Here is a 27,834-nt window from a genome sequence, read left to right on the forward strand (position 1 = left end):
CAAACTACAATTAAAATTTACTGTTCAAATGCCTGCCTGAATAATAATGTTTTCACCTGCCACTGAAAAGAGAGCAGGGAGGGGCCAACCCCGACCTCAGTTAGAAGGAATCAACTATGGAAAAAACTCTTGATCCACATATGCCCTTCTTTGTATATAAATTAAAGGAAATTTAGGAAATTAAAGTAACCAATTGATGAGACTTTATTTGAGATCCAAGGAAGTTTGCAAACATACCTAAAAACACTTGACACTAAAGTCTATTTTGTATAATACAAAAAGTTTCGGGATTTATTGTTTTGACAGAATAGCAAAGAGAAGGTATATATTGGAACTTGAAAAATAAATAAATATGCTACTCATGATACCCAAAATAGCAAAGTCAACTTTTGAAGGATTTATGCTCACTCTAACTGCTAACTACAGTTTAAAATACATTTCCAGGTGGGGTTTGGAGGGCAGTAGCTAATGGTAGTCAGTATTTCAGAGCAAATAACAACTGGTATATTGCAAACTTAAAATGAAGTCCTGTGCTGTACAGGAGGCAATACTCTCAATTGGGATTTTGTTAACCCTTTAAGGTTCACAATGGAGTCTGGCAGTAAAGTGAGCTCAGAAGTGTATTTAACACTGCAGCATTGGTGGGCTCCTGTTTGGAAATCTAGGATTCCATCCAAAACAAGCAGTTTAAACAATTTTTTCAAAAATATGCAGTGGCAGCAATTGAGCAACAAGAAACTATGACTTGTACAAACTTGCAAATAATGAACAAGCACTATTAGCAAATATGACACTTTGTATCATATTCCAGTGTTCTAGCTCTCATCAATTAATCTATCGAAACATTTTAGAACGTGGCTCAGAATGTGTTGTACTGTAAATGTTTAATTTAACTTTACTGGGGGGGGGGGGGGGGGGGGACAGAACGGGACAAAAAAGTAGTGCCAGTCTCTGGAACACTGGGAAAAAATACCATAATTGCTGGGCCCTACATCAGATAGTTTGAGAACCACTAATCTATTGAACCTGCCACAAGCACCTTAATATTAATCTAATGTACTGGTACCTTAATCAAACACTAGCTAAAGGTTACAGCACAATGTTAAATACATTTTAGAAGTAAGTCTCAACCAAGTTCAATACAGTTTGATCCTGACAGATATTTGTCTGATTGAAACCTAATACAGTAATACAATAGAGTCTCGCTTATCCATTCTTCACTCATACAATGTTCTATATTATGCAACACAGTCTGCTTCCCGCTCAGATCCACAGCTGTTTCAATATATTGTGATGTTTTGGTGCTAAATTCATAAATACAGTAATTACTACATAACGTTACTGTGTATTGAACTGCTTTTTCTCTTGGTTTGTTGTAAAACATGATGTTTTGGTGCTTAGTTTGTAAAATCATAACATAAATTGAAGTTTAATAGGCTTTTCCTTAATCTCTCCTTATGATCCAACATTTTCGCTTATCCAACGTTCTGCCAGTCCGTTTACATTGGATAAGCGAGACTCCACTGTAGTCCCAAATAGAATAGACCTGTTGAAGCATGAGTTTAACATTTATGCAAATCCCATTTAATTAGTTGGAACTTTAATATAATTCAAACCATCGTGTACTTTTGCATGAAAGAAAATCATATTTATTTCAGATGTTGCAACAGAAACCTGTCGCAGCTGACCAATTACATTCTAGTAAATAATGTGCTTGTAGGCACGTGTTAATATGCTATACTTGGATGTCCTGTCTATAAAAAGCTTGAAGTGAAAATTGACCTTCAATTCATGTTGTACCTTCTGTGTGTATGGCCACTGCCTGCTGGAAAAAGATCAACCAGCCAACCGGCATTCAGATTCACCTTTTCCTCTCCCTGAAGATGACTAAAGAAACTATATCTCTGTGTGCTCTGAACAAGACATTAAACAGGTCAAAAGGGGGAAATGCAGAAGGACCTGCTTTGTTGGGGAAGGACTGTGGGAAAGAGTTGACTTTATCTTAGATGTTAGATATTTATTTAAGAATATTAATATTCTGTCCAGCTTACATTAACTGTAAAGCAGCATATGACATATAAACTAATTTTTAATTTTTGTCAATTATTAATATAAGTAGTTCTTGGGCAATGTTTTCTTTCTATATATGGATAATTAAATGAACATATTGCATTAATTGTATAGAGTTGATATTTCCAAGATTACAATATTTTATTTATTTATTCCTTTTCCTTAGGTATAATTTTTCGGGCATGGGTGGGGAGAGATTATCCTATGTAAGTGATCCTCATATGTTTTCATATGTCCACCAACAGATTTCTGGGTAAATACGTTTACAAGTTAAGCAGTCAAATTTTGCAGTGTTAGGTGACTGTATTTTTATTATCAGTGGAGGACAAATGTTGAGGCAGAAATTATAGGCTAGCCTGTGATTAAGGATGAGCCTCAACCTGGTTCTCTTCGTATCAAATCCAGTTGGGCCACACTAGTATTGTAAACTAGTCACAACTGTTGCATTGTGTAAGATGGGGATTGTGGCTTCCAGATGTTGCTGAGCTGCATTGAAGCATATATTATAACTACTCCTGGTTTTAAAATTTTAACAGAGTGGAGAGCAAACTCCAAACTGTAGAGGCTCAATTCAGTGTACTAGATTCTAGTATTCAAAAGTTATCAGAGAAGTTTGGACTTTGGTGTACCGACTTGGACCATCAGATTGACCAGGATGAAATGTGGACATCTCTGCTGGAAGACAGGTGAGAAACTTGGTGAGAGCCAGGATTTGTCTTTAATCATTATGTTCCAAACCTCTGTATACCATTCTTCCAATTGAATTTTGCTTTTATCATTCCATGTTTTTGCAATTATCAGTCTCCTTTGGGGAGGAAAACAGGAAATAATAATAATAATAATAATAATAATAATAATAATAATAATAACAGGACTCCAATAGACCATCACAGTTCCTCTCATGTGTGCTTTTACATATCTTTTTAGGGCCAAGAGCTGCCATCTCTGTGCCTCTTTACATTCTCTCTGTGCTTAGTTTTCTAAACAATAACCTGTGAGTCATTCAGTCTCACCTTCTTTTTACCAAACAGAAATGTAAAATCACAGGCTTGTGTTAAATTCCTTAGATATACCAGAATGTCTTTTACACAATTTGAGTTCACGTTTTAGGCTATAAAGCAAGCTGCTGGACACAATTCTCTGGGAATAAGTTTAATTGAACTTATTGGGACTTACTTCTGAATAGACATGGATAGAATTGAACTATAAGCAATCCAACATACAATGAATTTACACAGTGAAATGAATGCAGTTTGACACTGCTTTGTCTTCCATTGCTCAACAGAATCCTGGAATTTGTAGTTTGATGAGGCCCCAGCATTCTTTGTCAGGGAAGGCTAAAAACTTTGTAAAACTACAACTCCCAGGATTCCATAGCATTGAGCCATGGCAGCTAAAGTGGCGTCAAACTACATTAATTCTACAACATAGATGCAACCGTACTCTTTCTTGAACTGGAATAATTCTTGAGCTTGGGAAGTAGGCAACTTTTCAATATTGTTGTTTTGACAGATTCACATCTGTGGAGGTAAACCTTTTCTACAGCTACATCTGTGAAACTATTCGTTGTTTACATTCTCACGTAGTAAGGAGACTACCGGATCTGGCAAGAGGGCTTCCTACTCTGTCATCTATTCTGAGGCGAAAAGGGAAAAACCCAAGAATTAGGCTGGCATTGGAGACAGCGCTTGAGAAGCTGGGACTGCACGAAGGAGAAGTGAAAGCTCTCTGTGTATTTTTCATTACACATAGTCATGATGTCTGCTACTATCCTGCAAGACAAAGGGAAGGTTATACCAAAGATATCTGCTCCATGATCAACAGTGTGGTCAAGAACCAGCTCCTTCAACGCAGCTTGTTGTGTGCTGTTCAAGTGGTGGAAAATAGCAAAGACTGAAGATGTTACCCACAAATCTCCAAAAAGCATTGCTGAAATACATACCATTGAAAAATCTTCCCTTTACATCTGGCTTACCAGGCACCCCGGATTTTAAGGGACAGTCCCATATTTGACTAAAATGTCCTGCATCCTGTCACACTGTTTCCCAGGATGTCTGTTGTCCCGCCTGTTTGAATTTCATTCTTTATCAAAATATATGTGACCTCAAACCTAAACACTATTTTGAATCCAAGTTTAATATCATTTTACTTGTGTTATTGTGCACCTTATTTTCAGCTTTGACACCTGACAATCCTGCTTCAAATATGTCCGCAACTGGGAAAAATAGCACAGTCCTGCCTTACAAAGCTGTTGTGCAGTCAAAAAGAGAAATGTATATGATGCCCTTTGAATCGCTAAAGCACCACATTATTAACTAAACAATTCTCATCTTCTCCACATCTTTTCAGATGTCTTCAAACAATGTTACTATGGGTCGCTGCCCAGGAATTATATTAAACTTTTTGTTTCATAGTTTCTACATGATAAAAGGTTATATTCTTAAATAAATTATAATTTAAATGTTTCTGCATTTTATTATTTTCATTAAGATACGTTTCATGGATACGTCTCGGGAGGCATTAGGCAAAGATTAAAAAATAGTGATTCATAACTATTTTGTTTTACCAGTAATGAATTGTATTTTGTGGCTGTGTGCTTCATTTTTGCTCCTTAATTATTGCCTTTCCTTATTGTTCTTTTCTTTGGGCAGTCAGTTACTGGGCGGAAAGTAAATTTAGGGTTATATCTAGTGAATTATATCTACTATGTGCATTTACTTTTTTAGTATAATTTTTATTCAAGAGAACAAAATTCCAAATACAGTAACCAACAAAAAACATAAGCAAGAAAAACATATTATAACAGTATCTGCATCAAGAAAGTACATCATAGTACAGAGTTTTCTTAATGTATTAATATGGTCAACAAGTAAAGTCTACAAATATGCAATCATTATATGTGATTAATAACATAAAATAATGACAGATGCAATAATAAAAAGCACCAAATTTAGTTTAAAACTTTCCCCGTCTAAAGTTTATAGTTTTAATACAATTTTTTTTCTAAATACTTGAATATGTTAGCTTCCCCCCCCCCCCCATCCCTTTTCCCTACTCTTTGTGCCACCTTCACCAGGACCAATTTATCTTATTCTTTATCTCCAGAATTTCACTGACTCTGTTGCAGGTTTGTACCTGTCATTCTGTAAATAAAAATTCTATAAACTTATCCGAGATTTTCCAAAGTCTGTCTGTTTCCTTATTCCCTTTTTAACTTTAATGTCGCAAGTCAGTTTGTCTTTAATCATTATGTTCCAAACAGACGGGAGCTCACCCTGCTCCCCAGATTCAATCCACGGTCCTGCCAGTACATTGCACCACTGGAGGCTCATATCATACAATGATAATAATGCTGTTTCTGGTGTAACTTTAATCTCTGTTTTTATTATTTATTTATTTATTTCATGCACTTTTACCCCGCCCTTCTCCCCCTCGTAGGGGGACTCAGGGTGGCCTCACACAAGCACCGTACGATGCTATCAACAAGTAAACAATTCAAAGTACAATTAGAGCATTAAAAATAATTAAAACATTAAAAATCAATAAAACACATTATACAATTCATTAGACAGATTATACATGCCGGTAAAACCAAATCCAAGTCTAGGCAGATTCAATATTGTAAATATCCTAGGTCTTTTTTCTATTGCCGCTATCCAATTAATCAGATGCCTGGTCCCAGAGCCAAGTCTTCACTTGCCTTCTAAAGGACAGGAGGGAGGTGGCCAACCTGATCTCCCTGGGGAGAGAATTCCATAGACTGGGGCCCACTGCCGAGAAAGCCCTGTCTCTCATCCCCACCAACCGCATTTGCGATAAGACAATGGCTTTTATTTCCTTAAATACTATTTTCCATTTTTTAAAGATAAAGCTGCATGACCACCACATATGGATATATGAATCCAATTCATGGCCATCCCCTGCCATGCATTGCTGTGGTCTAGTCTATGCATATGTGCTTTTTGTGCGTATATATTTGTGTATATTTGTATACATGTGTGTTTGCTTATATATGTGGTTTTGTAATGTATTTTTATTTTTTGGCTTTTAAGTCTCTTCTGCTGTGTTTTCAGTGTTTTTATGAGTGATGGTCACTCGTTAGCCTGATAGGTGTATTGTGTCCAAATTTAGTGTCAATTTGTTCAGTGGTTTTTGAATTATGTTCATCCCACAAACGAACATTACATTTTTATTTATATAGACTAGCCGTCCCCTACCACACGTTGCTGTGGCCCAGTCTGTGTATATGTGTTTTGTGTATGTATATGTGTGTGTATATATTTATTTTTAGATGTGTGTTTGCAGATATAGATGTGTGTGTGTGTTTTGCGCATGCGTTGTAATGTATTTTGTTTTTTGGCTTTTTAAGTCTCCTCTGCTGTGTTTTCAATGGAGCCCTCGGTGGCACAGTGGGTTAAAGCCCTGTTCCAGCAGGACTGAAGACCGACAGGTCGCAGGTTCGAATCCGGGGAGAGGCGGATGAGCTCCCTCTATCAGCTCCAGCTCCTCATGCGGGCACATGAGAGAAGCCTCCTACAAGGATGATAAAAAAACATCAAATCATCCAGCGTCCTCTGGGCAACATCCTTGCAGATGGCCAATTCTCTCACACCAGAAGCAACTTGCAGTTTCTCAAGTCACTCCTGAAACGACAAAAAAAAAGTGTTTTTATGAGTGATGGTGACTCGTTAGCCCGATAGTGTATTGTGTCCAAATTTGGTGTCAATTTGTCCAGTGGTATTTGAATTATGTTAATCCCACAAACAAACATTACATTTTTATTTATATAGATTTATTTATTTACTGTATTTGTATACCACAGATTTGAATGTTTCTCCTCTATCTGGTGTTAACTACCATCTTCATATTATTTTATAACAATTTTCTTTCATTCTTATACACCAGGCCTGGGCAAACTCCAGCCCTCCAGGTGTTTTGGACTACAACTCCCACAATGCCTAACAGCCAGTAACACCTGGAGGGCCGGAGTTTGTCCAGGACAGTGTGCCTTTAAGCATGGGCGGGGCGTCTAAAGCGGAAGTGGGGGCGGAGGCCTGCGATTGGCTGCAGTGCGCTCTCGCGCGCCTGTGGAGAGCAGGGTGCTCGAGGAAGAGGCCGTTGGACTCGATCGTTTAGCGGGGATGGCAGGTATCCCGTTTTGCGCATGCGCCGAATTCGCTTAAAGCCGCCTGAGGAGTTTGCTTATGGAGCTGAAGCGGACTGCTGCTGTTTCCTCGGAAGCCACCGTCTCTTCTGTCTGCTTGTGAAGAAAGTGTAAGTCCAGCCTGGTCTCTTTTTCTTGGCGGGAAAGCAAGGCCTAAGAGTTCTCCGTAGATTTACCTCACCCAAAGGCGCCTGCGCGGAAGAAGCGAGGAAGAGGCCGCTCCCCTCTTGGCTCTCACTGCGGACAGGATCTGTAAAGGCCTTGTCACTCCTAAACGGGAAATTAGATGGAGTATCCCTTATCTGAAATGCTTAGGCCCATAAATGCTTAGGATTTCAGGCATTGAAATACTTGCTAATCCATCTTGGAGATTATTATTATTATTAACCATATTTATATACCACCTTTTATAAATGTAATACAAATGTCTGGTTGCTGATGACACGATAAATAAATAACCACCTTTCTCAGCTTGAAGGCGACTCAGGGCGGTTTAAAAACGGCACCATTCGATGGCTACAATAACAAAGAACAATTAAAACATTTAGCATAAATAACATTTGATAAAATAAAATAAAACCGATAAAAGTATAAACCCACAGCGTCTCATTATTAAAATCATTACCCAATCGCATTGTCCAGTCGTTCCGAAGATCAGAGTTCGTCTGCTACACTGCATTTGGGAAAGCTTGCTCAAAAAGCCAGGTTTTAACATATTTTTTTGAAATGTTAGGAGGGTAGGGGCCGATCTGATATCCCTAGGGAGGGTGTTCCATAACCGAGGGGCCACCGCTGAGAAGCCCCTGTCCCTCATTCCCGCCAACCAAGTCTGTGAAGAAGGTGGGACCGAGAGCAGGGTCTCCCAAGAAGATCTTAGAGTCCTAGATGGTTCATAAGGGGAGATATGTTCGGACCGGTAAGCTGGGCCAGAACTGTTTAGGGCTTTATAGGCTAAAGCAGACGCAGACTGCAGCCAGGAAATCAGGAGACGCTTACTTCTTGGGAGGAGAGCAATGACCAATCTTGATAAAATAGTGAAGAGTAGAGACATCACACTGGCAACAAAGATCCGCATAGTTAAAGCAATGGTATTCCCCATAGTCACCTACGGATGTGAGAGCTGGACCATAAGGAAGACTGAACGAAGGAAGATAGATGCTTTTGAACTGTGGTGTTGGAGGAAAGTGCTGAGAGTGCTTTGGACAGCGAGAAGATCCAACCAGTCCATACTTCAAGAAATAAAGCCTGACTGCTCATTGGAGGGAAAGATAGTAGAGTCAAAGATGAAGTACTTTGGCTACATCATGAGAAGAAAGGAAAGCTTTAGAGAAGACTATTATGCTGGGGAAAATGGAAGGAAAAAGTAAGAGGGTCTGACCAAGGACAAGATGGATGGATGGTATCCTTGATGTTACTGGATTGACCTTGAAGGAGCTGGGGGTGGTGATGGTCAACAGGAAGCTCTGGCGTGGGCTGGTCCATGAAGTCACGAAGAGTCGGAAACGACTGGATGAATGAAGAACAACAGAGGCTAAAGCCAGCACTTTGAATTGGACTTGGTACCAAACTGGCAGCCAGTGGAGCGGGCACAACAGAGGAGTTGTGTGCTCCCTGAGCGCCGCTCCTGTTAACAACCTGGCTGCCGCCCATTGGACCATTTGAAGCTTCTGAACATTCTTCAAAGGCAATCCCACGTAGAGAGTGTTGCAGTAGTCTATAGGGGAGGAGATGAGGCCCAAGTCAAAATACAAAATTAATTTAAGTTTCATATGCACCATATATGTATGTGTATACCAGGCATGGGAAACTTGGGCCCTTCAGGTGTTTTCAACTTCAATTCCCACAACTAGCAGCCAGATGTTGGGAATTGTGGGAGTTGGAGTCCAAAACACCTGGAGGGCCCAAGTTTGCCCATGCCTGGTGTATACATTCTCTCTCTCTCTCTCTCTCTCTATATATATATATATAATGTAAATATATACACAATGTTTTTTAAAAAATATTTTGTGCCACTGAACCATCAAAGCAAAGTTGCCACGATCTCAGCTACACCCTTGAATGATTTGGCTGTATTTATGATTTTAGAATTCCAGATAAGGAATTCTCAACTTGTCAATGATTTCGCTATGACGTTTCTGTTGTGTTCGACCATACATCTCTAAACCCTGGAATATTTTTTCCAGGCAGAAATCCTAACTGTTTAATTGTTATTAATGTTATTACTGTGTTATTACTGTGCTTTTCTCCCAAAGTGGCTCATAACCGTAAAAGTTATAGTTACAAAATATAATTATTAGAATACACCTGAATATCACCTAGACCAGTGGTTCTCAACCTGAGACCTCTTGAATTGCCACGGCAGAATGCTATGGAACCCTGGGAATTGTAGTTTGGTAAGGAACTAGCACTCTTTGGCAAAGAAGACTAAAAATATCTTATAAAAACTACAGCATCCAGAATTCCAAAACATTGGGCTATGGTCACTATAGTAGTGTCAATCTGCATTAATGCTTACACTGTAGCTACAGCCTAAGTTATGAGACTACTGTATTGATGTCTGTAACTACTAAAATTGTGAAGATCTCCATAGTAACATAAAGAACTGCTCATTGATAAAACTTGCTTTTTGTTTTTATTAATTTACTACCCAAAATGTTTCTTTGTTCTGGGTTGGTCTTTGTAGTATAAACTGAATCTTTCTTAAAAGTTTGTACTTCAAATACAGCTTTTTCTCCTGGTTCACTCACAATATTGGGCTCCACATGTAAAATCATCCCTGGCCACTTTCCTGTTGCTGTGCAAAATCCTAATAGTGTTCTTTTCGAAAATCAAGGTTGTAGCAGTAGAGGTTGTTCTGCTATTGATCAAAACAGTTATAAAATTAGGAGGCAACTTGGAACTTCAGGTTCTGACAATATACTGTAATTTAAAATTATATGAAAAGTGTTCTGTAATGAATGCTGAATCTGCTCATTTTGGTACACCAATTGTAGGACGTCTCTACACTGTTGGAATAAAGCTTAATCATCAAATGAAATAAACTGTGCCTTTGGAAAGAGGCAGAAGAGATGTCAGAGAAAGATGTTACAGATAGAACTTTTGTATTCGTTTTCGGTTGCTTTCTCTAAACAACAGTTCTATTTTGTATTGCATTGTCATTTATTGTAAAACAATGATATGCCATTTGTGCAGATACTGGTAATGCACTAAGTCACTTTCCCTTCCAGGAATGAAGATGTCAAAAGACCCAGAGGCTCCTCTCTCCTTATCTGACTGCCAGTGTAATATTTGCATGGACATTTTTGTGGAACCAGTCACATTACCGTGCCATCACACAGTCTGCAATTCCTGTTTCCAACTTACAGTGGAAAAGGCCAGCTTGTGCTGCCCTTTCTGTCGTCGGCGAGTATCTTCTTGGGCACGGTATAATGCCCGCAGGAACACTCTTATTAATTCAGAATTATGGGCAAAGATTCAGAAACATTTTCCAGAAGAATGCCAGCGCAGACTTAGTGGACAAGAGATAGAAGAAGACGGTGAGTAAAATTATATTTAATATTATGCATATAAAATCTCCCTTTATCTGAGGATATCTTAAATTTGTTATTATTCCAGCACTTACAGATAATCAATGTTTTCCATATAAAGTATATCACAATACAACTTGAATGCACTCTGCCATATAGTACTGAGATTAATTTTCATCATGATGTTTTTTTATAGTAATTTATATAATAGGTTTATAATCTTTACTTTGTCTTTCCCCTTTTCTTTACCATAGTATGTTTACCTCAACCACTACGCTGCTTAAGTAAGCCTGGAGAATTAAGACAGGAATATGAAGCTGAAATAACCAAGGTAAATCTGAAAAACAGAATAGCACCTTTGTTGTCGTTGTCGTTTATTCATTCAGTCGCTTCCAACTCTTTGTGACCTCTTGGACCAGCCTTAAAATAGTACCTACTAATTATTTTATAAGGGAACTCAGCCCTTCCAAACAGGCAAAAGATCCCAGAGGAATTGGGATTTTAAATCCCACTTCCTCTTGGGATGGAGGAAGTGGCCTAAACTCAGCTGGCCTAAACTCCAGGCTTTTGCAGGAGGGGTGTCCAGATATTCACCCATGCTGATCTGTGCTGTCAGCCTCCCTTCCCATCCCCCCATTTTCCCTGCACTTACCTGGAGAAGACTCCGACAAGGGCTGAAAACTTTTCCCCTCACTTCCCCCTCCCTTGGAAGAGCCAAAAGAGGGCTTTTTGGTAGGGGGGGATTTCTGCTCCAGGATCTTCCAGGGAGGAGGAAGGGAGGCAGAAGCTGTTAGTCTGCCTCTGATTAAAGCTCTGGTAAGTTGAGAGGGAAATGAGAGCCAGAGAGGGAGTCCAGACAGGGAGAAGGAAAGGAAAACACATATTTTCCATGCCTGCAGGGATACACAGGCATGGAAAATGTGTGTTTCTCAGGAAGAACTGAGTTTAAATGGGAACTTTTAAACACATGTTTTGCAGCCTTTAACCCGCAAAAGTTGTCTAGCCACCCTCCATTTTGAACCAGGAAGTCCTGGGATAAAGGTACCGTGTGGATGGGCCCTCAGACACCTGCACACAAACCTAGGTTAAGGAAAGCAAAGGTTATAGGCACTTCACAAAATAAATCAAGCAAAAATGTGCAAAGTCTGTATGAATTAAAGAATTAAAGTATCTGTGAAGTGTACAATGTATGAAATGCAAGAGCAAGATAGAAAATAATGGGGAAATGCTTGGTTTAGGCAGAAGCAGAACGACGTGCTCACGAAGAAGAAGAGAGCAAAGCAAGTGAACAGTATATTCAAAGACTCCTAGCGGAAGAGGAACAAGAGCAGAAGTTAATAGGAGAATGGAAAAAGCAGATGGAAGAACAGCTTTTACAAGATGAAATGTTGGCACGTGAGCTCAGTTTTAGTTTGGTAAGTTGAATATGGTAATTTCTTGAACTTGGTTAAATATCTTGGCACAGTTAAATCAGGAATGGAGAATTGACCTGCAGTCCACATTCAGCTTGTTAGGTAATGCAGCACTTCCTCAAAATGAAGTAGGAGGGAAATAGCAAGTGAAACTTGTAGGTAGATGAAGTGGGGAATACAGCCAGCTCAGGATTGTTCCTCAGTGAGTGCTCCTGAAGCTTAGACTATTTTCCATCCTCTTTCACCATTTCCTATTAGGAGAAAAAATGAAGAAGCAAAACACTATATGACTCACCTGGCGTTGGAGGAATTCCATCTCTTTGAGCTTTCTGTAGGAGACCTATCTTTGCAGAGAGAGGCATAAAGCTCCATGCCATTCATTTGTGGAGAATGGAAAATTGAAGGGATAATGTGAAGTTTTAGAGACATCATCTGGTTAAAATTGGCCGCTGGATACATGTGGTCTCAAGACCAGTTCTCTGAGTTCAATTCCTCCATTTTTAAATCTTAAAACAGTAAGAGGGTATTTGAAAATTAATTTAAACAATAGGATGCCTTTTTATTGTTGTTTAGAAGATGAATTCTGGACACACAAAGCAGACAAATACTGAAAACATGTAGATTTTGTACTCTACTGTAACCATAGTGTTTCTGTGTAACATTTTTCTAAACTTCAAATCTCCTGCTTCCTGTATACATAGTAACCTATCATGTATTTAAAATACAGTAATAGTAATAGAAAACTGGGTCAAGAGGTATAGCTTAACTGTTTATGCTGGGAGAATTTTTAACTTCTGAAATTGCTATAGCTCATACAGTTTAACAATGTGATAAAATATTATTTTGGATATAATTTAATGGGCTTATTTATTAGTGCTTACAATAACTTTGATTCTGCCAGTTCTTACCGCATCTCTTATTGACTCAATATCTGTTTTTGGCTATGTAGGCACTTGTACCAATGTCCAGAAAGGGTGATCTTTGGGAGGAATGTCTGTGAGGCAATATTTATTAGCTAAATATTTACTTGTAAGAGTTAATGTAATACAATGTAGTCATTTTCATTTGTGTCTTTTTGACATTAAAGAATAGCTCTACCGAAGAACGTATGAGCAATGGTCTATCACCTGGTCTATCTCCTGATTCCTGCAAAACATCAAAAAATAAATCAAACAGTTCTGCAGACATTAAAAAGTAAGTCAAATCCTGGGAGTAGTACCAGTAGTGATTGCAGAGGAAGAAGCTTCCTTGTCAGATGATAGTTTTGCAGTATCTCTGATTATCCATTAAAATATGGGAGGATAGCATTAAAAAAGCAGTCCCCAAACTGTAGACACTGCTTTTGAACAAATCTCCCCGCCCTAATTCATTTGTACCTTGCCAGGCTTGTTTCCTTCAGGGGACAACTGTATTTATAAAGTGTATTACTCTTCGTTACCTGAGATATTTTTCACTGGAGATTCTAAAAATTGCAAGCAAAAGAGGAACCTTTTCTGAATTTGCTAATCATGTTTATTGTAACAGATTAGAATGGCTATCTTGTTAAGCATAATCCAAAAGATCACTGTTGTGTTTAGAACACTGTTACCTTTGGGTTTTAGCAATGCTGGCTTACATCACATGTGGCATGAAGCTATGATTTACCAGAATAAGACTGTGTGTAAATCAATCTTATAAGTAAGTTGAGGCCATGATTTGGGGCCACAATTACAGCTTTTGATATGACCCATGAATGCCAGTATTACCTGTGGCAGCAATCTGCTCCTGGCTGCTATCACTGTTATTTTCCCATCCAGGCATCCAAAATGCCTTTCACCACTCAGAGAAGGGAGTGGCTCTTTCTTTAATAAGAACTAGGGTACAGGAATAAGCAACTGATCTGTCAAATCAAGTATTTCTTTCTTACTGTCATAGACCAGCATAAGGAGACTGTGATACAGTCTGATAAAAGCATAATACAACAAAATCTAAGCTAAAAGCTAAAATGTAAAAGTATATTAAAAAGCTAAAACACAAGATAATAATTTTTTACAAAGAGAAAGAAAATCTGGAGAGGGGTAGGAGCATTCAGGGAATATGTGGGAGCATTAGGAGGGTAAGGTACAGTCAGACACAGGTCTAGGAAACTAGGGGTGGGAGCATTATCTATCTATCCAGAGAGAGAGAGAGAGAGCTGCAATTCTCTGATAAGTTAGAATGCTAACCTGTACCATTCATTACCTGGTAAATTTAAGTGCTGCTGCACAGAACTTATCATAGGTTGTAACAGAGTTAGTATCTGACAACAACAGCAAGGTGTAAAATTGTCCTGAGCGCCCTGGCTGTTTATATAGTAATGGTAAGATGAGAGTAGTTCAAATGTTCCTGTAAAACCGACAGGAGGAGCACATGTTCAGTTGTTTCTATGTGTCCAGAATCACAGGGACACAGTCTTTCTAGGTAGGGGACCTAATGCACATCCTAAAGTACTGCATTTTATAGTCTGTAAAACTATATGTTTGTCTTCTTTCAGGTATTTGTCTCCGAAGTCCTGCAAGATCTTAGCTCCCAACTTGCTAGTCAGAAAATCAGAAGAAGAAAACACCGGCTTTTCTGGGGTAATGTATACTTACCTAATGTAAATGGAGATACATTTCTTGTATTTTTGTGGAATGCATTTGGTACCTCCTCTGATTAGAACAGTGGTTTGAAAGTTGTGGCTCTCCTGGGGTTTTGAACTTCAGCTCCCAGAATTCCTTGCCATTGGACAAACGGCTGGAGGGTCATAAGTTTGACACCTCTGAATTAGAACTTGCAGAACTGTGTAGATTATCAAGACATGGGCATGTACCATGTAGTTTCTAATGTTACATGTAGTTATGATTCATAAGAGTCCTGTTTTTAAAATGAGTGGACATAAGAAGAGTGACCTCTATTTGACAATTTTAATTTATGTTCTGTTTTTCCTAGGTCAGTAGCAAAAATAGCTTTACATTAGAGAAAGAAGAAAGAATGGATGAAATGCCCACAAAATCTCTGCAGACTATCAGTGTGGCTAGAAATACTGTGGGTTCTTATATAGAACCAGCTTGCAAGATGAATGGACTTGCTAGTGTCACATATAGGGAAGACTGTGAAACTATGTGTCTTTTCTCAAAGAGCGGTATGGCTGGTTATGATGTAAAAAAAGACAATTTTACAGGAAACCTGGATTGGCCAAACCATCCAGGAAATGCTGCTCCCCAGGAAACACTTATTTCTGTAACATCTGATAGCCAGCAAGACTGTAGCATTCCAACTTGCAACCAAGTAACAATGGAAAATAAAAATGAGTCACTAAAACTGATTACTACAGGGATTCCTAAGAGAAAATCTCAAGAATCACCCTCCGAAGCAGTGGTGGATTTGGTTATGAATGATAAAAGAAGAAGAACTTTTGCACAAATAGATGATGAAGATATGTATGATATACAACAACAAATACATTTGGAGCAGAAAATTTATGAAAGATATAAGCAAGAAGAAGAAGATAGACTTCTAGCTCTGAAGCTTCAGAGGGAAGTAGACAAAGAACAGAAAACACTAAACCGCAAAAAAGGCTCTCCAGATGAGTACCATTTACGCCCTAAAACATCTCAGTCCGAAAAGGAATCTCCGGTGCTTAGGAAACCTTGCAAGAATAGCCAGACTGACAGAGAACAACGAAAATTACGAAGAAGCTCTCATAATGAGAACCAGAAGCCCTCTAACAAACTTCAGACAAAGTCATCTCCAAAAGGAGGGAATGTTTTGAACTGTGTCCTTAACAGCCCTGCCTCTAAGAGTTCAGCATTATTGCCAAGCAAACAAAAAACGATCGTTCAGATGTTTAAGAGACCTGCAACCAACTAGCAGATCAATAGTTGATGTGAAGAATTATAGTATAGAAAGGGATTAAACAATGGACTTTGTCTTGAAAAATTGATCAGCTCCTCCCACTTACGTGGTTGAAAACCAGTAGTGCCTGCTCTGTAGCTGTTAGGTATGACTTCTTTTTCCTTCCTAGTACATGTATGGCATTAGGTAATTCTGAATGCCAGGAATATTTGCTTTAAGCTTCATGTACTATACATCTGGTAGTTTAGTGTCAGAATATGTAAACAAAGCAACTCCCTGTTACACCTCTACCTTGTAAATATATCAGAAAAGAGCAAATGGCTTTGATTTAGACTGGAGCATAATTTCTGATGCATTTATAGAAATATACTACCATTCCTGCTGTTTGTTTTGTTTACAAGTTACAAGATTTATATGTTAAATATTCCAGAAATCTTTCTCTATGGATGTTTGCAACAGATTACAAAGATGCCTTCAGGTATTCCCAAGTAGACTAGTTTTTCAGATTCATCAGTTTATAATTTGTTTAGAACATCATCAATTAAAATGACTTTTAAGTCTCTTGAGATTACAAATGTAGTGTCAATGGACTTCTTCTGAATGCATTTTGAAATATCTTTAGAAATTACTGGGAGTCAGAAGCTGTATTTGGATATATACACATAATGAGGTTTCTTGGAGATGATATCCAAGTCTATACACAAAATCATGTATGTCTCTTATACATCATATACCCATAGACTGAAGGTTATTTTATATAATATTTATAATTACTGTATTTCTTCAATTCTAAGATATACTTTTTCTGTGTAAATATCTCTAAAAATAGGGCGTGTCTTAAAATAGCAGGTGTGTATGTTATATATTTTTGTTGGTGGTGGTGCTGGTACTGAAATTAAACTGTGGCTTACACTCAGTGACATCTTACAATTGAAGAAATAGAAAACTTTATACATTAAACAAAATTTGTGTACAGTGAAATATCAGAAAGCAAAGATATTGCACAGTCAAGGCATCCGTGTGGGCCCTTTGGGATCCTGGAATATTTTGAGCATTCTGGAAATGGAATGCTCAAAATTATATTTATTAATTGAAGTACTTCTGCATACCTTTTCAACCCACAAAGTGAACAAATAAAAAGAAATTGGACAATACTGAGATTAAAAAATAAACATGCACTGAAATATTCTTCAACCCCTAAAAGCATGCTAAAATAACTCTGGAATCCATTTTTGAAATGATTAACTATGACTTTTTGACACTGAATACCATGTGGAACCAGTTTTTGTCTGTCTACTGCAGTGGTTCCCAACTTTTTTTTTTAACTAGGGACCACTCTCCAACGTTAGTATCAAAAGGGTTACTAATCAGTTTTTGATCAACTTTAGATTCGGTTTGGTTATTTGGGGTGCCAGTTCAGAAAATTGCATTGGATAGACCACATCTGCTCTAGTATCTGATACAGAACATACACCCAGTAGTCTCCATCTGCTTGCCCACAGAAAACCATATTTAATAATCTAGAGCTGATGTGGTAGTAGTAATTTTTTGTGGGTAGTCAGCCTCTCCCCTGTCAACATCCCCATTGCCTCACCATGAGACCAGTCACTCTCGTTGCCACGTGGTTTCAAGGCAATAGTGTAGTAATGGTGAGGCAGCTGATCATATTTTCATTCTTGCGGGCCACAGGTTGGGAACAACTAGTCTACCCGAAAGAAGTGAAGTCAGCCAAACTTCCTTGGGTAGGCAGCTCCCTAGTAGAGGTGCTGCCATAGGGAAATCCTTTACATGTAACCACCAACCTTGTGAATACAAACAGGATGTCTTCCAAAAATCTCAAATTTCTGGAAAAATCATAAGGCTAGAGATCTGCTATATCGGGGGGGGGGGGGCATTGTCTGCCCTCACAGGATTGTTGTCAGCTCCCTCACTAAAAACACCAAGCAAAGTGGACTTGCACTTGTTTCACACTCCACAAGTATAGCACTACAGGCCCTTTTTATTTGCTATGGCTGCTTCCAAAGAATCCAGGCATTTGTAGTTCGGCGTAGCTCTAGAATTCTCTTAAAAGAAAACTTGAAATACACCTCAAAATTCCAAATGTCACAGGTCCATAGAATGGAGCCAGGGGAGTGAAAGTGGCATCATAGTGCTATAACTAGTGTAAAAGATAACTTGAAGTCTTCAGATCAGCGCATTTTCCCAATTGGGTGTCCCTGAATGACAAGAATACGAACAACCTTTTTCAGTGGAACATGAAGAGAACAACAACTGTACACTCAATTTGATCCTTTCCACATCTGAATTATCAGATCACCAGCCTTGAAATCATCTACACCAGGCATGGGCAAACTTGGGCCTTCAGGTGTTTTGGACTTCAACTCCCATAATTCCGAACAGCTTCAGGCCCCTTCCTTTCCCCCTATATCTCATTAAATACATGACACAGTATATAAAATGGTAAAATCAAAGTTTTATTTTTGATTTTTTTAAAAAAAAAATCAAGCCATTGACAGTGGAATACATGGATGTGGAATTTGTGGATATGGAGGACCAGCTGTATATATAAATACAGATATTCCAAAACTCCTGATCCCAATTATTTATTTACTTACTTACTAGTAGTTATTAAAACTAGTAGTTAGGTTTTAATAACTACTTGTATTGGTTTTTAGTTTAGATTTTAAAATTTGTTGATGTTTGAAGTGTATAACCCCATGTTGTGATCTGGTCATTGATCATAATAAACTACTTACTTACTGTATTTATATCCCGCCCTTCTCGACCCTGAAGGGGACTCAAGGCAGCTTACAGTAGAGGCAAAATTCAATGCCTTAAGCAATTCAACAATTAAATATTTTGTTAAAATCTAAACGAGGTTAAAAGCATTTATTTATTTATTTATTTCATACACTTTGACTCCACCCTTCTCCCCCCAAGAGGGGACTCAGGGCAGCCTCACATAAACATTGTATGATGCTATCATCATATAAATAATAAACAATTACAATAAAACATTAAAACAATTCACTAAACAGTAAATTAGTCACGCTAGTTAAAACCAAATCCAAGTCTGGGAATTAAATCAATGTCGTAGTATCCAATTTTTCTTTCCAATTACTGCTGTCCACTAATTGCACGCCTGGTCCCAAAGCAAAGTCTTCAATTTTCTTCTAAAGGACAGGACAATTAAACATAAACAATACCCCTTACAGCTATAGAATCAAAGAGTTGGAAGAGGCCTCATGGGCCATCCAGTCCAACCCCCTGCCAAGAAGCAGGAATACTGCATTCAAATCACCCCTGACAGATGGCCATCCAGCCTCTGTTTAAAAGCTTCAAAAGAAGGAGCCTCCACCACACTCCAGGGCAGAGAGTTCCACTGCTGAACGGCTCTCACAGTCAGGAAGTTTTTCCTCATGTTCAGATGGAATCCCCTCTCTTGTAGTTTGAAGCCATTGTTCCGCGTCCTAGTCTCCAAGGAAGCAGAAAACAAGCTTGCTCCCTCCTTCCTATGACTTCCTCTGACGTATTTATACATGGCTATCATATCTCCTCACAGCCTTCTCTTCTTCAGGCTAAACATGCCCAGCTCCTTAAGCCGCTCCTCATAGGGCTTGTTCTTCAGACCCTTTATCATTTTAGTCGCCCTCCTCTGGACACATTCCAGCTTGTAAAATCCAGCTTGTAAAATCACGTTACCCACAATCAAGTATTTTGGATATGAAAAACTCAAACTTTATTTGAGAAACATCAGCTACAAATACCAGTGTACAGCTGAGAAGAAAAAGGAAAGGGCCTGAGGCTGTTAGGGATTGTGGGAGCTGAAGTCCAAAACACCTGGAGGAAGGCCCAAGTTTGCCCGTGCCTGCTCTCACGCCTCCTTTTTCTCAGTTTGGGGATTGGGTTCCGCCGGCCACTAGGGGGTGTCACGAGCTGGGAGGACCTGATAGCAAAAAGTTTAGCAAAGAGGGGCGGTGCTTGCGTGCTTTCCTCTTCCGGTGCTCAATACAGCCTGATGTTGAAATTGAAAGCTCGCCGGACGAATCGGGGCGCGGCGTTGTTTGCGCCTGCGCGGTGGGGTCGGCAGGTGGCGGGTCGGTGTTGTTCGGGGGAGAGCGGCGGCAAGATGGCGGCGCCCGGGGGCTCCGCTGCCGCCTCGGCGCTGAAGGGGTTACTCCAGCAATTCACCGCTATCACGGGTGAGCCGCACGAGCTGGGGAGGCCTTTGCGCTTTTGGGGAGCAGAAAGGAGAGAGAGTTTGGGGGAAAGAAAAGAAGGGGGTGGGGGCCCCCTCTCTCTCTCCCTCAATTGGGGCCTTGTGGTAGAAGCCGAGGCGCTGCCGAGTCTAGAGAAGTGCCTGTTGCGTAGGAGGAGCGGGAGGGACATTCCATTGGAGGAAAGGCGGGGCTGTTGTGTTGGAGAGGAAGGCGATGGGCACTCAGGCAGGCCACACACAGGGCAGCGCAGTGGGACAGTCTCCCCTCAAGCCCTGCTCTGTGTTGGGGAGCATCCAGGATGAAGGCAGTTTCACGCCACTTGAACTGTCATGGCTCAACGCTATTGCATTATGGGAGCTGTAGTTTAACAAGGCATTTAGATTTCTCGGTCAGAAAGTGCCGTAAATGAATACAGTTTCACACCACTTATAATGTAATTTCACAAGGCCTTTAGGTATTGTCAGAGAGTGCCATAAATGAATACAGTTTCATGCCACTTGAACTGTCATGGCTCAATGCTGTGGAATCATGGAAGTTGTAGTTTAACAAGGCATTTAGCTTTCTCTGTCAGAAAGTGCCAAAAATGAATGCAGTTTCACGCCACTTGACCTGACATGGCTCTATGCTATGGAATCACGGGAGCTGTAGTTTCACAAGGCCTTTAGGCTTTGTCAGAGAGTGCCATAAATGAATACAATTTCATGCCTCTTGAACTGTCACGGCTCAATGCTATTGCATTATGGGGGGGGGGGGTGTAGTTTAACAAGGCATTTAGCTTTTTCTGTCAGAAAGTGCCATAAATGAATACAATTTCATGCCACTTGAACTGTCATGGCTCAATGCTGTTGCATTATGGGAGTTTAACAAGGCATTTAGATGCTGTGGAATCATGGGAGTTGTAGTTTAACAGGGCATTTAGCTTTCTCTGTCAGAAAGTGCCGTAAATGAATGCAGTTTCACACCACTTGACCTGACATGGCTCCATGCTATGGAAATATGGGAGCTGTAATTTCACAAGGCCTTTAGGTTTTGTCAGAGAGTGCCATAAATGATTACAGTTTGATACCTCTTGAACTCTCATGGCTCAATGCTGTTGCATTATGGGAGTTGTAGTTTAACAAGGCATTTAGATTTCTCGGTCAGAAAGTGCCGTAAATGAATGCAGTTTCACACCACTTGTAATGTAATTTCACAAAATCTTTAGGTATTGTCAGAGAGTGCCATAAATGAATACAGTTTCATGCCACTTGAACTGTCATGGCTCAATGCTGTGGAATCGTGGGAGTTGTAGTTTAACAAGGCATTTAGCTTTTAGATTTCTCTGTCAGAAAGTGCCAGAAATGAATGCAGTTTCACACCACTTGATCCGATATGGCTCTATGCTGTGGAATTATGGGAGCTGTAGTTTCACAAGGCCTTTAGGCTTTGTCGGAGAGTGCCATAAATGAATACAGTTTCATACCACTTGAACTCTCATGGCTCAAGGCTGTTGCATTCTGGGAGTTGTAGTTTAACAAGGCATTTAGATTTCTCTGTCAGAGAGTGCTGCACATGAATGCATTTTCATGCCACTTGAACTGTCATGACTCAAATGCTGTTGCATTATGGGAGTTGTAGTTTAACAAGGCATTTAGATTTCTCTGTCAGAGAATGCAGTACATGAATGCAGTTTCACGCCACTTGAACTATCATGACTCAATGCTGTGGAATCATGGGAGTTGTAGTTTAACAAGGCATTTAGCATTCTCTTTCAGAAAATGCCGTAAATGAATGCAGTTTCACACTACTTGAACTCTCATGGCTCCATGCTATGGAATCATGGGAGTTGTAATTTCACAAGGTCTTTAGACTTCTCTTGTCAGAGAGTGCTGTACATGAATGCGTTTTGATACCACTTCAACTGCCAAGACAATGCTGTAGAATCATGGGAGTTGTAGTTTGGTGAGGCACCAGCATTCTTTAGCATTGATGGCTAAAGACCTTGTGAAACTCCAACTCCCATGATTTCACGGGAGTTTGTCACCAGTTGGCACTTCATAACATAGAAATCATGGGAGTTGTCACCAGTTGGCACTTACGCTATTCTCTCTCTCTCTCTCTTTCTCCCTTTTAATTATTATTATTATTATTATTATCATTATTATTATATTTATTTATATCCTGCTTTATCTCCCCCGAAGGAGACTCAGCATAGGTATTTAAAATACACAAATATACGAACATTAAAACAGCATTAAATATAACTAGTATTTAAAAATTCCCAGTCAAAAATCATTAAAACAAATTCAAAGCCTCCATGCTGAGACAGAGCTTTCCAGACATTTCATGTTGGTAACACATGTTTTAGACATGTATCACTTCATGGCACAGGAATAATAATAGTAGTAGTAGTAGTAGTAGTAGTAATGATAAACTTTATTTATATCCCACCATTATTTCCATGAAGGGATTTGGGGCAGTTTACAAAGGCACTCCAGGGTGCACACAACAGGTAAAAACAGTACATAAGTATAAAACAAGTCACATGAAATTATAACAACAACCCCTGTCAACACAGATAGCATAAAATCAAAATAATACAATTTTTAAAACAACAGATAAAACTAGCTACCATCAATTCACAAAGTACCAAGTCTTAACTTCATATGGGCCCATTCAGCCTACTCGAATTCAAAAGCCTGTTTGAACAGCCATGTTTTCAGGTTGGAACGGAAGGATTGAAGGGTGCGGGCTAATCTAATCTCTTTTGGGAGGGTATTCCAGAGCCGAGGGAGTCACCACCAAGAAGGCCCTCTCTCTTGTCCCCACCAACCGCGCTTGAGATGGTTTTACTAACAAACCAGAAGTTAAACCAACCCCTTATGAGAGATACAGATACATATTTAAATTGTAATAATAAAATATATGGGGACACAACCTATCTCATGAAAACCTTTCATTTATATTTTTATGATCTAAAAGACCTTTAACTTGAAATAGGTAAGCATTGCAGGTGCATTGCTCTCCCAGGCCTTCTTACTGGGATTTCCTATGATGCAAACTGAATGCTGAATTGATTAGTTATTGGTGTATAAGGCCCCATCTACACTGACCATTTAATGCAGTTTGAAGTTAACTTCAAACTGCAGCAGCCAGACAGGAAACTCCCACAGAAAAAGCCCTAATGCACCTCAATGTTTTGTGTCATCACCATCTGGGCCTCAAACAGGTTCCAGGGTTACCTTTGTAATCATATGCACAGCAAAACCACTTCCTTCATTACTGGTTTGGAACTTCATTAAATGGTCACTGTAGACCGCTCCTAAGTGATAGGAGTCACACTTAATAAAGATGTGATGACGGTTCTGTTGAACCACACTGTATTATTGTGTGAATAATGTATTTTTTAAGTACAACAGACCCTTCACATTTGCTGGGGTTAGGGGCGTGAAGATGGGAAACCCATAAATAAACACCATAGGTATTTCTGGGTCATCCAGTATGACTATTCTTGAGAAGTTAATTATAGAGTTGCACTGAAGTACCTACATAGGCCATTTTAATAAGATCCATGAATAATCCAACCTGCAGATGTGGAGGCCTGCCTATATACATTTACTTCCCTTAAAAGAACCCAGTGCATCTGAATACTTAGGAAAACTAATTGAAGTAGAGAAATTCGGCATTCTGCCAAGTCCATTCAAGAGCTTAGATATGGGATAGCAGTTGACTCCTGACAGCTGGAAGTGTGTGCATCTCATTATGGGGGTTTCATTTCTTTAGAACTATTAGTCCTTGATGTACAAATGTCTGCTCCTGTAAAAGGGTAAATAAAGACCTGCTTTTTAAATAGTAGTGCATAATAACTGTGAATTGTAAAAGATTTTCCTTTTGGAACTGTGACCAATCAGTATTGACAGCAGTGGGCAAGATGGACCAGTGGTCTGATTTGGTGTAGGGCAGGCCATCGTTTATCCAATTGTCTTTGCTAGTGCTTGAGTGCGAACTGGCCAGCTCCCATAAAACCCAACCAGATGTTACTGAAGCTTCATAGAACCTGTCCATGGAGAAGTATTTTTAACATTGGCAGGATCCATTTATTGAATTACTACCATCAAGGGACATGGTGCTTTGTAAACAAAACAACAACAAAACCATCCAGTCTAACTAATCTTAAATATACCCATGCATACACACAGATGAAGGATGGAGTAATGCAAATAGAAAACTAGTATGATACCCATGATTTTATTTATCCACATACAACAAAATCTGCCCTCTAGATATTTTCTAGGTACTGTATGGTAGTCTCTTCAGCTCTTATTTATTTGCGGGGTGAGGATGTTTGACCGCTATTTAAAGAGGCAGTCTTCCAATGGCTATGAATGCAACCCAACACAAAATTGTAAGCTAACTTAAAACGTTATGGAACTATTCCTGAAAAAAAATGTAACTTGTTTGCATGGTTCTTCATTGTGAATGTTCTAGATGACAACAGAATGGAATGAAATAATCAGAGTGCATTGCATCCACAAATATCAGAGCTACTATCCATACTTCACATTATACTATATAACAAAATTTGAAACATGTTCTGTTCCTGGTTTTAAAATGTTATTTCCTGTTTAATTGTGTGGTACTTTCTTTGAAAGTAGTTGTTATACTCCAGAAATTTTGTTTCTGTGGCTGCCACAAAGTATGTTAAATTGGTTGAGACTATGAGATATTCATTGAAAAACTATAGCAAAATTTGCTGCAAGCTGTCCTGCAAAAGCAAAGTTTTTGCAGATTAATAAACTTTTCCTCATGTTTTTATAATAGAACCAATTAGGAAAATGATATTTATAACCCAGGAACAAAAATCATGTTATATATTGTGCTATAATTGCAAACAGTTTGGCCAGAAGAAACAAAAAAAACCTGTTGAAATTAACTATCGGTAATAAAATTAAGGGCAAGAGGACTCTATTGCAATGGCATGTAAAATGAATTGTGAAAAAGAATTCAAGTATGTATTCTATACTAGACATAGTACTGCCATTTGCTCTCGCTATTTGTGCACATGTGTAGCTTCAGTTTTATGGCAGTGTGTGGCTTCTAGTGTGTTATCTTCCAAGCACAGACAGTCAAATTGTGTGTGACTGAAGACAATTCTTCTTCCAGCTTGGCTCAGAAAAATAAAAAGATTGGACACCCCTGCTCTCTATCTGCTTTTTACTTAAAAGCCAATGAAACCAGATGTTTTAAGTTCCTCTCAGAACTGCCACAGAGCAGCACTGAAAGGAAATTCACATTTGTACACAGTAAGGAATAATAATCTTACAGATGATGTTAGACCACAGTTTGCATTATCTGTCATTAGTTATTCTGGCTGTGATTGATGGGATTGGAGTCCAATGACATCTGGAGGGTCACATGTTCCATATGCAAGTTTTACAACCTGTATATACTGCCCATGGTGTGATTTCCAAAACTAAAAAGATGTTAGTGTAAGTAGTCCCTCAGATATTTAGACACGAGCTGTTATTGCTTGAAAATCTTAACAACTGGACTTTGCCGTGCAACCAAACATGCAATCAAACAACTCATGCAGTATTGGTATGATGTGATCTGCTAGCCCACATAAGGATATGTGCAGACATATTATGTATCAGCTGGGGTTTTTGAATAATCCATTAAGTCCACCCAAATAATATAAATTATAGTCGTCCCATTTGCATGTAATTGGCATGATAAGAACCCAGGTTTATTCCTCAGATGGAGTTGCAGCTGACACACCAAACCAAAGAAGGGTTTTACTGCAACCACCAGGGCACCTACAGTCAGTGGCAGGTCCAGAAGAGTCCTCAGACTGGAAATGTAATCCCGCCAGAGTGCATTTTCATCCGAGTTGAGTCCCTCTGTCCATATCAGAAAACATTCCCACTCATAGTACTGCAGCCTTTCCTAGATTAAGATACATCAGAGGTGGAAATAGTTTGAGTTTTACCATGCTTTTGAATCACATCTTCCACCATCCTTTGTTATTCATTAAAAACTGCTATGAATTCAAACTCCACAGTTCCCTGTCCTCAATGACAAGTTGGTCATCCTCATCCATTCCAGACTATTCCAAAACTCCCTTCAAACACCAAGTCAGAGATCCCAGTCTCTCGGTGGCATTAGCAAATGAAAACAACAGTGGGGCTATACATTCTCTATATATTGATATGGAACCCCACTCTCCGAATAGCTTTCTCAGCATTTTCAGAAGGTAGAGGACAAGATGGGACTTAGGTGCTCCAGAAGTTTATAACATGAAGCAAAAGTCCCCCAACACTACTTTTTGATGCCTGCTAGCCAATTGGAAACTGCAGCTTTTGTAACATGTGCTTCTCTAAACCCAACTCAGACAACTAAATGATATCATGATTGATGGTATAAGACACAACTGAGACCGCTAGGATTTAATTGCCCCTCTCCATTCTATGGGCCTGTCCAGACACTACCTTTATCCCAGGAGCTTCTACAGCTAACAGAAGGGTGGCCAGATGCCGTTCCCTGTAAACGTGGAAGCAATCGCTACAAATGACAAAAAATGCAAGATTTTCAGGTGTAGGTATATCCAAGTTCTGAACCAAAAATCCACATCTTTATTTATTTATTTCTTGCATTTATTGACCGCCCCTCTCAGCCCGAGGGCGACTCTTTGAATGTCCGAATGTCCCTGCTCTCGCAAATCACGGGATTTTTTAAATCTATGGTTGTTCCCAGATTTTAGACATTTGTTCCTGATTGGTCAGTTCCTAAAAAGAAGGTGACAGTTGAGTAGACACAAAAAAGTTGTTTTTGTGCCAGAAGCTTCATGAAATGTGTGGAGGGCAACTTTTCTCTGGCCAGGACAAAGTTGTGCCCTCCTAATCAACGTTGAACATCTTTTTGCAATAATAGCAGTCAGGAACAGACGTGTATAACCCAGGAACAACACCCTGTCTGCACAGACGGCCTTGCAGCTTATATAACCTAGGAACGGAACATATACAATGATTTGCATCTTCGCACCTTACTTAAAAAAATATATTCCAGCAAAAGTTCTATGGCGGCCATCTTAAGAGCCTCTAAATCCTGCAATGAAGCGGCAAGTGTGGACAATAGAGGCAGAAATCCTGAGACCAACAGCTATGTATGCGGACCTCTTCTGAAGTCCCAGGATTTTTGCCCCTGACTAAAGTGCATGATTTGGTATTTGGCTGTTCATGTTATAATTCTAACTTTCTGATAGTCTCTATGTTAGGGGTATCGAAAATATTGTTGAATTGCAAGTAATTTTTGGAATTAAAATTTTATACTGATAATTCCAAAATGATGGTTCTTATAAATGGGAGAAAAGGTGCATAAAGCCATTTACACATCTCTAATATTTTCTTTATAGATAAGCCCTGGCTATCTCACTCATCTGAAGAGGCATTTTATGTAGAGGGACTATATTTACTGATCCATTTCTTGATGTTTTGAATGCACAAGGGTGTAGAAGAACTGTTACTTCTTATTCCAATTACTTCTGATTAGTCTGTTTAGTAGCTGGTTTTGATGTATAGGATCTCACCCAGTGATATTACTTTCAGAGA

The 27,834-nt window shown here is 39.2% G+C and overlaps 3 protein-coding genes across 3 annotated transcripts in view; all 3 read left to right on the forward strand.

Moving 5' to 3' along the window:
- Window positions 1-932: 932 nt before the first annotated feature.
- On the forward strand, window positions 933-4,535 carry SMCO1 (single-pass membrane protein with coiled-coil domains 1). The gene is made up of 3 exons (XM_060767979.2): window positions 933-1,933; window positions 2,607-2,756; window positions 3,583-4,535. Exons 1-3 carry the CDS (start codon window positions 1,812-1,814, stop codon window positions 3,965-3,967), a joined length of 657 nt encoding a protein of 218 aa, XP_060623962.2. The 5' UTR covers window positions 933-1,811; the 3' UTR covers window positions 3,968-4,535.
- Window positions 4,536-7,133: 2,598 nt separating this feature from the next.
- On the forward strand, window positions 7,134-16,603 carry RNF168 (ring finger protein 168). The gene is made up of 7 exons (XM_060767978.2): window positions 7,134-7,344; window positions 10,462-10,770; window positions 11,016-11,092; window positions 12,000-12,176; window positions 13,261-13,367; window positions 14,686-14,770; window positions 15,123-16,603. The coding sequence occupies exons 2-7, from the start codon at window positions 10,464-10,466 to the stop codon at window positions 16,041-16,043; spliced, it is 1,674 nt and encodes a 557-aa protein (XP_060623961.2). The 5' UTR covers window positions 7,134-7,344; window positions 10,462-10,463; the 3' UTR covers window positions 16,044-16,603.
- A 3,482-nt stretch (window positions 16,604-20,085) lies between these two features.
- Window positions 20,086-27,834, forward strand: part of UBXN7 (UBX domain protein 7) — a 29,157-nt gene continuing 21,408 nt past the window's right edge. The window contains exon 1 of the mRNA XM_060767977.2: window positions 20,086-20,230. Coding sequence (XP_060623960.1) covers window positions 20,158-20,230 — 73 coding nt within the window. The 5' untranslated portion in view covers window positions 20,086-20,157. The remainder of the gene's footprint in view (window positions 20,231-27,834) is intronic.

The sequence above is a fragment of the Anolis sagrei genome, chromosome 3 (assembly GCF_037176765.1).
Source record: "Anolis sagrei isolate rAnoSag1 chromosome 3, rAnoSag1.mat, whole genome shotgun sequence".
NCBI classification, from domain to species: Eukaryota; Metazoa; Chordata; class Lepidosauria; order Squamata; family Dactyloidae; genus Anolis; species Anolis sagrei.